The sequence below is a fragment of the Gymnodraco acuticeps genome, unplaced genomic scaffold, assembly GCF_902827175.1.
Source record: "Gymnodraco acuticeps unplaced genomic scaffold, fGymAcu1.1, whole genome shotgun sequence".
NCBI lineage: Eukaryota > Metazoa > Chordata > Actinopteri > Perciformes > Bathydraconidae > Gymnodraco > Gymnodraco acuticeps.
Window position 1 is genome coordinate 2,869,158 of NW_022990947.1, and position 14,078 is coordinate 2,883,235.

At 40.0% G+C, this 14,078-nt stretch overlaps 1 protein-coding gene across 1 annotated transcript in view; it reads right to left on the reverse strand.

Moving 5' to 3' along the window:
* Window positions 1–14,078, reverse strand: part of grid2 (glutamate receptor, ionotropic, delta 2) — a 548,550-nt gene that overhangs the window by 161,780 nt on the left and 372,692 nt on the right. Inside the window, 1 exon segment of the mRNA XM_034234858.1 lies at window positions 4,348–4,401. Coding sequence (XP_034090749.1) covers window positions 4,348–4,401 — 54 coding nt within the window.

Here is a 14,078-nt window from a genome sequence, read left to right on the forward strand (position 1 = left end):
GTTTATTTGGAGCTTCGGCCGGATAATTCACAAGACATGTCCACAGGGCCACGGTCTGACCACACGGATGAGATGCCATAATCAATTCTGAAGAACTCTACCCCAGACCCATGTATTTAGCTAGTTCTGAGAGAATAATCAACATTGTGCATAAAAAGATAGAATCATAACACCTCTATCAGCTGACGCCAACAGGCAGGAACAGGGAGGCAAAACACTGAGAGCACAGCAGCCAAGACTACAGGTGCTCAGTCAGGACAGTTTAAACTGATAAACTGGGTCAAAGTTATGGGCCTTGGAAAATATTTCCCCAACAGTATAAATGTCATATCTTCAACATGTTTCCAAAAATAATAAATTACATTTACCGGCAAACATTTTTGTACAGTGGGTTTTGATGGGGTTTCACTAAATAACGGTTTGTAGAATGATCTTAGCTGGCATAAGACCATGTAATCCTAAAATCATAATTAGAAGCATGAAAATCCCCAAAATGTCAGTTTCATGGCTTTGAATATCAAGCAGTGATATTTTTACAGCCAAAATGACGGAGAAGCCTAATCTCGTCTCATCTCATTACCATGCACTCGTTCCCATGAGACAAAAAGGCAGAAATGAATAAAGAAAAAGCAAATTACAGATAAAAAGAGTGTGAACAGCAATAGTTAAGATTGAGAATGATAGCATGACAGAAAATGAAAGACCATGAAGTGATTCAGAACGAGTAAGGTCAAATCCTCCAAACTTGAGAGAAAGACAGAGAAGAAGAGAAGCCATGAGTGTCCCTTATTATGTCTCTGCCTCCTCCCCTTCATCCCCTCAGCCTGAGCAGAACGAAGGAGATAGGGAGAGGAAGGATGATCAATTATGAACTGTGAACTCCCCCTCAGTGGGGCTGTCTGACTGCTAGCTGTAGATAAAGCAGAGTTATGACAACCATACAGTGCCCCCTCATCCAAAATAAACCACAGGGAGGGAGAGTGCTTTTACACTGAGGAATATTCATTCTCCAAAGAACCAGTAGTAGGAAATTGTATAGAAAAATATTGTAGCCACTCATCCATTTAAACACTTTGCTACAGTATAGGACTCAAAGCCAATGATGGGAATATTGTATCTGAACAGTTTGTGGCATAACGTTATCGTTTATATGCCAAATTATGACATTTTAGCAGTAAAAATATGGGAATTAAACTTTTCCTATGGGTATCTTTTATATTTTGTGCAGTTTAGAGTCAGGAGAAATACAGATAATGAATGAATTTGCCAAGAAGCATTTTTTAGAACTACTTTTGCCATTATTCCTTAACATACTTTGAATTAGCAGAATTAGATCAAAGATATATATTGTAATGATGTTTATGTCTTAGTTGAATTATTATTATTATTATCTTTTTAATATAACTTGGGGAAAAAAGTCTGTTTTTGTATAGTAGGTGCACATGTCTTATTCTTCCTCTTAAACACAATCTCTAGACATCTGTTGTTTCTTCAACCCATACCTCCCTTCAGCCCTTGTGGCCCCTGTACTTATCTCTGCTTTTCCTGCTTTTTTTTATTTCATCTGCTAAGGAATAAAACCTACAACCCCGGTATCCAGGAGGGTTTCTGCATGTTCACAGTAACCACAAATACAGTATATTATTTGTGTAATACTAATATATGAAGCAAATATATACTAATATGAGTAATGACATTGGTGAAGATATCTAAATGCACACTGCAAGTGCCATACAGTAGCATGTGTTCAGCCAGCACGAGAGAAAGGAGCTAGAGCAGAATGTATTCTTGCTGTCCTGCCTGTGATCCATCTGGTCTCATACTGACTTTGCTTGACTGGTTCTCGCTGAATTTTAAATCAAATCTTAAACGCTTTCGTGAAGTGGTTGAGAACAAGACAACTAGACATAAAAAGCTGTAGAGCATCATGCCAATAACTTTGTGGGGTGAGAAAGATAGCCACATTATTAAGATATAAGTCCCTGGTTCCATTTAGCTTGACTGATTGTTGGATCTCATTTCCTTATGGCTTTCCTGTTTCAGAAAATTGTGTGCCAACAAAAATATATTAAAAAAAATACACGCGAGTTGTCAACAATTAAGTATTGGTTTTCACTGCATGGTTCGACTCTCATCGACTTACTGTAACACATGTTTTTTTCTTTATAGTTTTACACTGAGGATAGTACCCAGGAAACATGGGGTGTAAAAGAGTAAAACATATAATTGATTTGACTTACCAGATTCTACTGGTACCTGAGATACTTTTGTTATACCCTTTGAGTGAAAGGGGTCCAATAACAACAACTCTCTTTTTGCAATGATCTAACTATTGATAACCAGAGTTTCAATGGTTACAACATACCAATCTACAAAATGTTCCAATAAATCTAAAACCACCAAGACTGTTTGCTACTTCACAGTCTCTTGGAAATTGTGAAGTTAAACAAAACATTTGTTTGAAAGAAAGCAGAATGATGCAAATATTATATTATGCCATTACAAAAACCGAGAGTGCATTGACCTGCCAGACTGCATTTCACAAATGATTCCTCAAAGACAGCAGGTACAAACTGTTAAAGGCTGCATGCAGCTATAGATGTTGGACATGTAGGCTGCAGAATGACATGTTAGGCCTCCCAGAAAGCTTAGCGAAGAGACGGTCGCTGCCAGGAAGCTTGAAGGGTGTTAGACAATAACAGATGCTTGGCAGGATGCAAAGCAGTCGATTAGACGGCTAGATGGGAATTGAGCCTATCAGGCAGTCAGGTAATGATAAACTGCTCAGAAGGCTGCTTGACATTCTACATCCTTCTGCTTCTGTACAAAAACAGGCTGTCAGGAGAGTGTACGACCACAGACATATTTATAAGTGAGCAGTAAAGCTTCAACTGTTACATTATGAAATGCACATTATATTATGCCATTTATTTCAATTAGCAACAGAGACACATTTAAGTGGCACTGCAGTCCTTCTATGGAGCCAGTAACTAATACAGAGTGGTTGTTTTTGAACAGATGTATCCAGATGTTTACCTCTGAGAAGACCGCCATCTTCATTAAATTGCAGGGACTAGTCTCGTTCTTTTCCCTCACTCCCTGGAAGCATTAGCATTTGAATAAATGCAAAAACAATACTGAGAGGTTGTCTGAGGTACTTGCGGGGATTGGGACAATGTTCCTGCAGCCTCTCAACCATATCAAATAGGAAAACATAAAAACCATCATGTAGCAAGACTGACATTCTAAAAGCGAACATCAGAAAATAATGATTGGCTGTCCCTGCAGCATTAATGGATGTCATGCATATTAACATTTGGTTCAAACTGAAATACTTTCTTTGCATAACTGAGCAAGTAATAGGACTGCTGAGCCTTGCAGGCTATGACTTTTTAGGCTTTGACTTTTAAGTGGAACAGGGAGTGAGAGAAACAGTATGAAGCATCAGAGTTTATTTTTCTTGTTTTGTAGTTGGGTTTTTCATAGCTACTACAGCAATGTTTTTTTAAATATTTGTGTTTATGGTTGTGTACGCATTCTTGCTCTTGAGTGTGGCATTGTTGGCAGTATGGGCATGGACCCCCTGCTGTACCCTGCCAGTTCACTTTGATGCCCAAGGCTACCAAGACACAGCGCATTAGCTAGCAATGTAAACTCACACCAAGACAAACTGCAATCTTGCACACAAACTCACAAATAGCTGATCTGGGTGGTTTTGTAAAAGGCATTTCACACGAAGCAAGATCAAATATGTGTTTCTTTTCAAAATAATGTGTAAGTTAAGTCAATATTAAAGTTAAAATGTTTCTTTATGATCAATAGACATGTATTGTTAACTTCGATTGAAAAGACATCACAGTACCAAAGTCTGATTGGATAGTAAAGTGAATTTGTTGACTCAGTGGTTGCCTGCTCCCTTTATACACGTTTATTATTTAAGGAGTAATACTGAGCCAGAATATATGCTTCATTCAAGGAAAGTCTCGCAAGGTCACTTTTTTCCTCTGGCAAATTTAGTGTTTGTAGACAGTGGCTCTATTTTCAACAAGTCGTGAGCATGAACTATATCAAATCTTTATTGCATTGTTTTAGTCGGTGGTGTGCGGCAGCTGAATCTAACTTAAATAAACTAAATTGTCCTTGGTCATCAAGTTGTGTGTGTTATTGTGACTGATCAAAAGAAGAGGACAACTTTGTAAGCTTTCCTCTCTTCTTCACACAAAACAATGGGGAGATTAGAGTGACCTTGGATGTAAAACTATAAATATTCCCAGGATAATGGAAGCAATAAGGTGAATTGAAGGCACACCCAGTACGGGATCCATACATCATTTGAGTGGCACTCACCTCATTAATCAGGATCCAGTGACAATCGAAGGCCACCAGGTTGGTCTCAACCACCTGCAAAACAACACAACACACATTTAGAATTGAGACAAATAAACAAGAATTCGAATTGTTCAAAATAAGGCAAATTATTAAGTAGTCACATGACATACAAAGGTGCCACCTGCTCCAAAGTAATATGGGGCAGAACTTCCCCTCCAACTACTGGATCTATACAATCTTAGTTTGCAATCATCAGTAAAAAAGCCTACTATAGTATGTTATAATATGTTTATTTTATGTACACTGGGTCTAACTGGTGTAGCAACAGAAAGACTGCTGGTTTGAAGGAAGTAGGGAAACAAGGATGTAGTCCCTTTCCCCGGGTTTAAACCCCAACGTTGGGGGAGCTCAGACAAAAGGCGAGCTAAATGCTAACTGCTCCGCCCGTCCGTCTGCTAGCTCACTTTGGATCTGATCCAACTCAGGTACTCTGCAACACAACAAATAAAGGTACTTGACGACACCATTCACATGATATTAATAGTGTTAAATGTTTTAAATGACATTTCTGGAATTCCTTAAACAGCATTCAAAAGTTGGCTACTCTAGACAATCAGCTAATGATAGTTAAATGGAACATTAAAGAGTAAATGGCAGTGCCATTAAGTACCAACAACAAGTAAGAAGTCAGTAAATAGGTGTTTTAGTGTAGCTCTCTGTTAGGGCTGTGCAATTAATCGTATTTTAATCGCGATTACGATTATGGCTTGCGACGATTATGAAAACAGCATAATTGACAAAATACGATTATTTTGCTGGGTGCGCTTTCGCCCCTCCCTAAAAGCCCACTCGGCCACGTGGGAGTGAAATGTGTTGTGAGTGTTCAGCGCGAGCGAAAATGTCAGAACAAGAGCAGCAACTCGTTAAAAAGAAGGGTACAACTATTTCCACTATTTGCAAGTACTTTGCCATTACATTTCACATCGCTAAAGATATGTGCCCAGTTAGCACTGTTAGCAACCAGGGCTTTAAGCAACTTGTCAACACGTTGGACAAGCGTTACGCGATGTCGTCTCGGTATTATTTCAGCAGGTCTGCGCTGCCTGCACTATATGACAAATGCCGTGGGGAAGTTGAGAGAGATGTGGCTTCAGCTGACTACTTTGCCACCACAACAGACCTATGGTCTAGCCCAGGGGTGCCCAACCAGTCGATCGCGAGATGTGTCTAAAAATAGAACAACAATATTCTGTTTTATCGTTAATGTCCTGTAACATAATCTTCCTGTGCCAGAATAATGCACTTGAACGCATCAAAGCTTTGTGATTGGCCGGCGTCACCCCATGTGTCGGGGCGTGGCTGAGGGTCTTCAGTACAGGTGGCAATATCGTCACCTGCCTGGTGCTCATCTCTGAAACCAGACCATGTAAACAGGCTGGTGTTTCTTGCAAAAAATCTTTAAGAGATGACATGAGCAGCCCTACCAGCATTTACCATGGTGGCCAAAACATTTTTATTTGGTCTTAAATTGTAGTTCAACATGTATTTCCTGTTACTTTTGGACCATGACGGTTGGCCAGCCTTCAACGTTTAACTGAGTGGAATATGTTGAATATGTTTTACCAAAATGTTGGCTATATGTTAAGGAGTTTTCAGTAGGTTGTGACAGTGCATCATATTTGATTTAATTTAGTCTAATTTATTTTTATTTATCATATTAATAATATATGTTTAGTATGGTTTTGGAAGTGCGCTCCAACATATTTGTTGATCTTGTTTATTGGTAAAATATTATTTGTTTTAAAGTTCAATAAATGGTCAATGAATAATCGTCAAAATAATCGTGATATCAATTATTGACCCAAATAATCGTGATTATGATTTTTGCCATAATCGCACAGCCCTACTCTCTGTTTTTCTTGCTCTGCTAACTCACACCAAATGGTACTGTCACGTATTATCCACTCTCTCTCTCTCTGTATTGTCTCTATCTTGTCTCCTATCATTTTCCTCTATCTTTACAGCACTAATTCAAGGCATATAACTTCTATCACCACTTTTATCATTTACTTTTAAAAAAAAGATAAGGATTTGCATTCAATCTTGTCATCCTGCTTTTGACTCTGCTCTCTCAGAATCACTGGCTTTTGGCTCATATGTTTTCCTCACAATCCCACCTGACCCTCTAATTGTGTTCTCTTATCGATGCTCCTGTCTCACCTCTCATCCCATCATCTCTGCTCTCCTGTAATTGCTTATTTCTCATTCTGACTGCATCCGTTCCTTTCCTTCCCTCTCCCCCAGCCATTCCTGGTGTAAAAATACAGTAGGCCTACCAGTCATATATCATTTGCTATAATTGTTTAGGTGACTATAGCACCTTGTGTCATAAAACACTTTTTAGCCATAAACAAACGGCAACAGCTGGAGTGAGCTGACAGAGCGTTGCTAATAGTGGTTTAATCTCCCACAGAGCCTCCATAAAACTTCATCATTGTCTGCGGCTGCCGTAAAACACTTTGTCTCCAGGAAACATGGTTGGGACATAGACAAGGACTAAGGCGGGGGTAGAATGAGGGAGAGGGATAAAAGACTCGATTTTTGCCCTAATTATTTCTGTCAGCATTTCTGTTTATGATTCTAGCCATTCTCTCAGACTTTTTTTTGGAACACAGCTTGAAACCAAACAATGAGAATCACAAGAATGCAGGTTATTAATCCTTGTTGTCCTCTCATGCTCTTTATGTCTCTATCTATTGGAGAATTGCAACATCAGAAAGACTAGTAGTGAAGGAGGGAGAAAGGAAATAAATATTGTTACACTGTTTGTCATTCTATCTTCTCTCTAACCTTCTCTCTATTCCCTTCCCTTGGTGCTCATTAAGGTTTTAGATTACATTTACACAGGATTATGAGCAAATCTTCTAAAGTCAGTATGTAAAGTAATGCAAACATGTATATGTTGATGTTATTCGCTGGTTTGCAAGTGTCAGTGGATGTGAGTGTTTCCACTTCTCCCATTATAACCTCCCTCTGGCAGCCGCCTGGACAGATGTTTCAAGCTAATTAGGGAAAGGGCAGACTCCTTACACTAGACGTGACTCCTCAGGGGCTGGAACTGTTCAATACGCTCACTTTTTCTCTCTCTTTCTCATGCACACAAACAAGCACAAAACATAACATACAGCTGCTGACATTTAAAAATTACCTGAGCATTCATATTTGAATTTGTTGACACAGACTACCACAGCCTTGTTAACAACTTAATACCAACATGGCAGGTAAGAGTCCCTTGGGTTCCCTTAATGATACAGAAAGATCCTTCTGACCTCTCTGGCCAGCTCTACAAAAGCTTTATTTCTGAAGTCCTTGGATCAAACAAATACCAGCTCTGCAGCCCGGGATAAATCAAATCACTCAATGCCAATATAGGTAAGCCTTTTCTCAAAGTCTGAAAGCAGCCAGACTGAACTAAGCCTGATTTGCAACACCATACCACTGTGAACTCCAGTCTCCTAGGTGTTTTAAAGATACTGTGATACCTACTAACATCATTTTGATCTTGTACCGTTGCAATGCTAGCAAAATGTTTATTCAGTAATTTAAGAAAACTTGTATTTTTTGCCTGAACTCATTAATGTCTCAGTTTTATTTATCAAAGGCACACTTTTTACAATAACACACACTCTCCCTGCAATTACAAAGATTCATGACCTGCGATCAGAGGGCCCTGACTCCTAATGTTTCACACCCTCAGGAGGCTAGTTCCTAAAGCCATACGTTTGCATGTTAATAAGCCATACAAGGTGATGGAGGATTCAGTGTGAACTGTGGAAAAGGTGAAGAAAGATACAATCACCTTAGAGTAGACATATCTAACCAATTAGTTTAAAAATAATAATAAGTCCACCTTGCTTCTCAGGGTTTCTGAATTAGGAACAAATAAAACACACATACACACACATACGCCACTCTTTGGAAAGTGTTATACACTCAGTGTATCTATGTATTGCATGTATTTGTGTTTCTATGTGTGAGAGGCTAAGGAATACTAATGCAAAAGCAGATGTTGCGTTATAAATAGTGGGTGAAGCTTAATGAGGGAGAGTGGGCGTTACCACCGAATAAAGTACTCCAAATTGAAAATTAGTTGTGTAATTTCATGCACTATTTGTGATCAAATCAAGCAAATAGCCTGCAGCCCAGCTTCCAAAGTAGGAATATTTTATCTTCAGAGTTAAACAAGCCTCATATACAAAAGTTACACAAAAGCAGACATCTAAAAACACAAGCATTCACAGATCCATTTTCATAACTTCATCCCTTCACATTTCAGCCACTGCTGCATTACTTCTTCTGCAATCACTTTGTATGCTGTTATAAAGTTTTGCATCCATTTATGTCCAAAAAAAACTTAGAATGCTATTGATGGTCCACCTGAGCCTGCTTTCTGATTAGTATAATTAATTTCCGTTTCTGTGTCTGCCTATGTGTGTGGGGGGATAAGATGCCAGTGTCTGGGTCTTGAGGTAGGGGAGTATGATTACTGTTATCATCTCAAACCCTCCATTCCACCTTGGCTGTAAGACGGAGGGATACATACTGAGACACTACACCATCAGAGATATGGGAAGAAAGTAGGCATGGATGAGAGAGCAATGGAGAGACAGCGAGTGGGGAGAAGCTGACAGAAAAAGAACAAGACAAGAAGTTGATTTTGTTTACTGTAATTGTCAGTAACCACTTTTGTGATGTCTTTTTTTAATCTGATTTTCTATTGATTTAATGTTTGATGATGATTTAAGTTTTTCCACCCCACAATAAGGTAAAAAACATTGCGAGTGGTTATAGAATGTGTGATGACTGAACAAGCACTTTTCTGACCATCTTAATGCTCTTTACAACACTTAAACACTCTTATTTGTCTCTATTTGTAAGTGGTGTGGTGTGGGTGTGTTTAGCTCCTTGCACTGTCAGGGCTGAGTCATACTTACAGCTCATTCACCTCACCTATGTAGCTGACTCCCATCTACTTATCAGCACCACAGTATATCTTGTCTGGTTCTCCATCAACTTATGTCCAGATAAAGTTTTAGCTGTAGAGGTAGATACTCCACCAGTGTGTTTTCATAGTGAAACTTTTCTGTTCCTTAAGACCACATCATCCCCAGCTTCCTTCTTGGCAGTGAGCCTGCATTAGCTGCCTGCTAACCAACATACCTCCTCACCTCTGCTTGCTCTAGTTCCTACACGCTCCGCTGCTCCTCGGCCATCATCATTCCCACCAGCAATACCTCTCAGACAGCAAAGGTGCCTTGGCACTGCGGAGGTGTCCTTGAGCAATGCTGAACCGCAAACGGCTCCCAGGCGCCAAAATATGGCAGCCTCTACGGTCTGGATCTGGATCTGGATTAATACTGAGCAGAACCCAGAGGTACCACGCTCAGTGGGGGATGGATGATCCCCGTTAAATGTCTCTTAAAATTTGCCGGAAGCACTCTACGGTTTCTGCGATGACAGCTTCTTCTGGTAGCAAATTCCACTCTCTGATTGTTCTCGGAAAGAAGGAGTATTTGAGAGTGTCACTCGTTGCGAAAATTCCTCGAAGTTCAAAGAGTTGGCTTTGCGGGTTGCACTTCTTCTAACTGGCTCTAGGTACATTGATGCATCAATGGCTGAGATGTTGTCTTTGTACTGATTCCAGGGCATCACTGTCTTTATCAGTGTAGGGGTCCCAGACCGAGCTGGCGTACTCTAGTTTAGAACGTACTAGGGCCACAAAAGCTGTCTCCTTCAGTTTCTGGGGACAGCGTCGCAGGTTCCGGCGTAGGAAGCCGAGCGAACGGTTTGCCTGTGTTATAATTTGGCCAATGTGTTGGCCAAATTTCAGGTTGTTATGGATTTCGACCCCAAGATAAGGCTGTTGGGTCACCTCTTTTAACACCTGGCCACATAGAGTATAGTTTTTAATGTGCGGGTTTGTTGATCTGCTTGTTCGTAGGATGTAGCACTTACTAGTATTAAAGCACATTCCCCAAGTGTTAGCCCATTCCTGAAGTCTAGTCAGGTCACCCTGTAGGTCTTCTTGGTCACTTCCATTTTTAATAGGCCTGTAGAGCAGGCAGTCATCCGCAAATAACCGCACTGTAGATGCTACATGTGACGGCAGGTCCGATACCTAGCTCTAAGAAATGCTTGTGTATGTGTGTATTTCGGAACTTAATGTATAAGTCTTCTTGTGTCAATTGTGCTATACTAACATAAAGATTAAGAAAAGTAGGTATTCTCCATTGCAATAAATCCCATTTTCTTCAAAACCTCACTCCCTGTGGTTTGTGTCTAAATTTCTGTCCGCATTTCACAAGATTTCACACATTTATCAATCAATGAACTATTTAACCTCCTCGCACATCTTTGCTTTCATTCGCTTTGTTCTCTTTTACCTTATCACAGACTGTTTGCTGTGTATTACTTGCTTGTCTCTGAACTCTGTTACAAAACACATTCAAACATTACCGCAATTACACAAAGGTGAGGAGTAAACCCTCTCGTCCTCTGACTTCATTCCATTATACTGTACATATCTCCCACATTCATTCTCCCTCTCTTATATCCTCCATGTTTATAAAATGAGAGTTTATAGCATGCTAACGGAGGCCTTTTCTCCTTAATACATCATAACTGCTTCATGTCGACTCTGCCATTTAGGCTTAATGCCCCTTGCCTCACTCGTGCTACTCCCACAGTGTACCATATGCATGTTTGATTGTGCGTGCAGTTGTGTGTTAAAGAGCTGTGATGTCAAGCAGAGGGTGATACATTATGACACTGTTTTGCTCTATGGATGTGCATACTTAGCGGAGGTGCTCTGAGTGCTGATTAAAGGCGTGCAAACATGCAAAAGAAAATATACATATGCAAAAACAGGCACTCCATTGGCACACTCTGTTAGCACATTAGCTGCTAAAACTGCTAATCTAAAGCCTTGAGTTTTGTCTTTCGCTGCCGTGCTGTATGAATAAACAAATAGATCAGGAACTACACACGCGCACATACATTATCATGAAAATGGATTAGATGAAACCTGCATTTTGTGTACAGGCACAAAAAAAAAAGGTTTAGTATGATTTGGTATTACAATCATTGTATGACATACAGAGGCACAAGGCCAAGTTCTATACGCTTTGGAGGGAACATGCTGCCAATAGGCCTTTGGTCAAAACACAGCAAATATGCAATGCCATGATTAAACATTAAGTATTGGGTTTTAATTTCAAGACATCAGTGTGTCTGGTCTATGGTTTGTGTTCATATTGCTTCAGTATATGTTTTGTTGAAACGGACCCATTCAACCCTTTTGTCTTGGGAAACACTGAGAATCTCAGAAATATGTGATAGTTCAGAGAACCTTAGAAAAGCAATACATCTAATCTAATATAGTGGGGCCACTCAGACATAAGAGGTATGCAGTCATGGCAGTGTAGAGTAATGGCATGTAATTTGATGAAAGTGTTCAGCCACTGAGTTGGACAAATGGCATATTAATAATAAATCAATTAAAACAAAATGTCTTTTATTCCATAATAAATAGTACATGCCAGAGATATGATAATGGAATATTATACATTTGTACTTGTGAGCGTCACATTCTAGTATTTGTGTTGCCCCTCATGGCCATAAAATAAAACGTTCCCAGAAGAAGCAGCAATGCACTGCGGATCATGTCTCCTGCCTCCAGTAGTCATGCTGTCTGCTGAGCTGCACTGGCAATAGAGGGGGCAGTAACGGAATGCTTTCCATTATTTTGGTTTAATGCGTTTGGTTGAACTCATTCTGCATAGCTGCTTACGGCAAAGAGAGAGAGCCAAAGACCAAGCGTGAGCTCATCCTAAGTCGAAAAGCCAAATATTTTTTTTACTGAACAAGTAGCCACAACCATACATTATTTAACGACATTGTAGTTTGTTTATATTTACCCTGGCTTTTCAAACAAAAACTGAATTAGAATTATGGTAGGCTATACATATACCATAAACCTAGATGCATTTTTTTCCAATGAGAAATCCTACATAGATTCTTCACATTTAAAATTTGAAATGTAGAGAGATGAAAATAGTGTTTTTTATTCATAGCAGTGTAACAAGGATATCTCAGGAAACAGGACAATGTAATCAAGTTTTGGACTTAGATGCACTGGACCATATCATTATACGAGTGATAGGGGTGGCAAAAAGGCCTGTGTGATGTCTCCCAACTACTAATGACTCTAAATTACGACCATTACTGTCTGTTTAATTAGTATTATCCAGCCGTGGACACACACCAATGATCATCAAAGTCTATAAAGGTTGTGCTTGCATACTTGTTCCATTTGGAATAAGGCAAAAGTAATGAGGGCAGGACACAGAGAGGTATTGAACAAGCTTGACTTTGGGTTCATTTGTCAGGGTGAGGTTTTTAGTGATTGGTCAAGAACATTGTCTCTTTGCAATCCCCATCTGATAAGGTCTCTCTCTATTGCATCCACACAAACGACAGGCACACAAATACACACACACAAAGACACACACAGCTGTCACGCTCAACAAAAGCCACCAACCCTCATCTTGACAAGGTCTCGCCCTGCTCTCCAACCCACCAAACACACCACTGACTTTATTGATCAGTCACTCACTTTCTGATGAAAACAAGGCAAATGAAGGCAGAGTCATTCACTTTTTTTGTCTTTTCAGCAGACATTTATCAGCAGCTTTTAGTTTATTTCTCTTTATCTGTATTGCCCTCACCAGCTCCTCCCTTTCCATTTCGGGCTGACATATAATACACTATAATGCTACGACAGCACAATTATTTGATAGTATGTTGTGGTGGCAAAGGTTAACAGGGCCAACATGCAAGACATCCATCATCTTTGAACTGTGTGTACGGCAGTGACGTTCATGGCTGGTGAGGCACTGACTCTTTCAGAGTCAGATATACAAATATTATATTCTGACCTTAATCGAAATATTCTGTTATTTTCAAAAGCTTTTTTGGTCTGATGTTTCGATTCATTTTAAACAGACCGTTCAACAAAAGGATAGGCTAACCACAATCTAAATATTGGATTGTCCTTTCTTAGTAAGATCCCATTTTCATTACAATTGGGGTCTTACCTTGACTTGAAGATGAAGTCCATGCTCTCCTTCTGGACAACAATCTCTATTACTTTTTTGTAAAAGTCCTCCTTATCTTCCTGTAGTTTCAAAAGTCTAGTTTGTTGTTTGCGTCTACCGTCTCTGCGTAGAATAACAGTAGCAACAAGGACCTGTGGGCTCACGTGCGCCCCCTTCAGTGCGGCAGAGGTTATGGCTGCCTCCCCTGGTGCTTTTTTCATTGCCGTTGTATGATGAGACCAGCGGGCCTAAATATCATATATACGTGAAATAAGTTATTTAGAGACTATGGATGGCGAGGATAAATGTAATAAAGGGATCTACAAACATTACATTGGTGACCTACAGTGAGATGGTGCAGGCATGCGCTTAGGGCCCGCTTTCCAGCCAGTTTATGTGGGGTGACGCATTTTGAGGTGAGGCAGAGCTCATCTGTGCCTCACCTCACCACACAGTAACTGGCTGGAGCGCGCTCACAAAATAAGTGCTTGCGCTAAATTAGTGCCCGCGCTCCAGCCAGTTACTGTGGGCTTACGTGAGGCAGAGCTCGTCCCTGCCTCACTTCTCATCGCAACCCGTAGTTGTAGCGGAGCT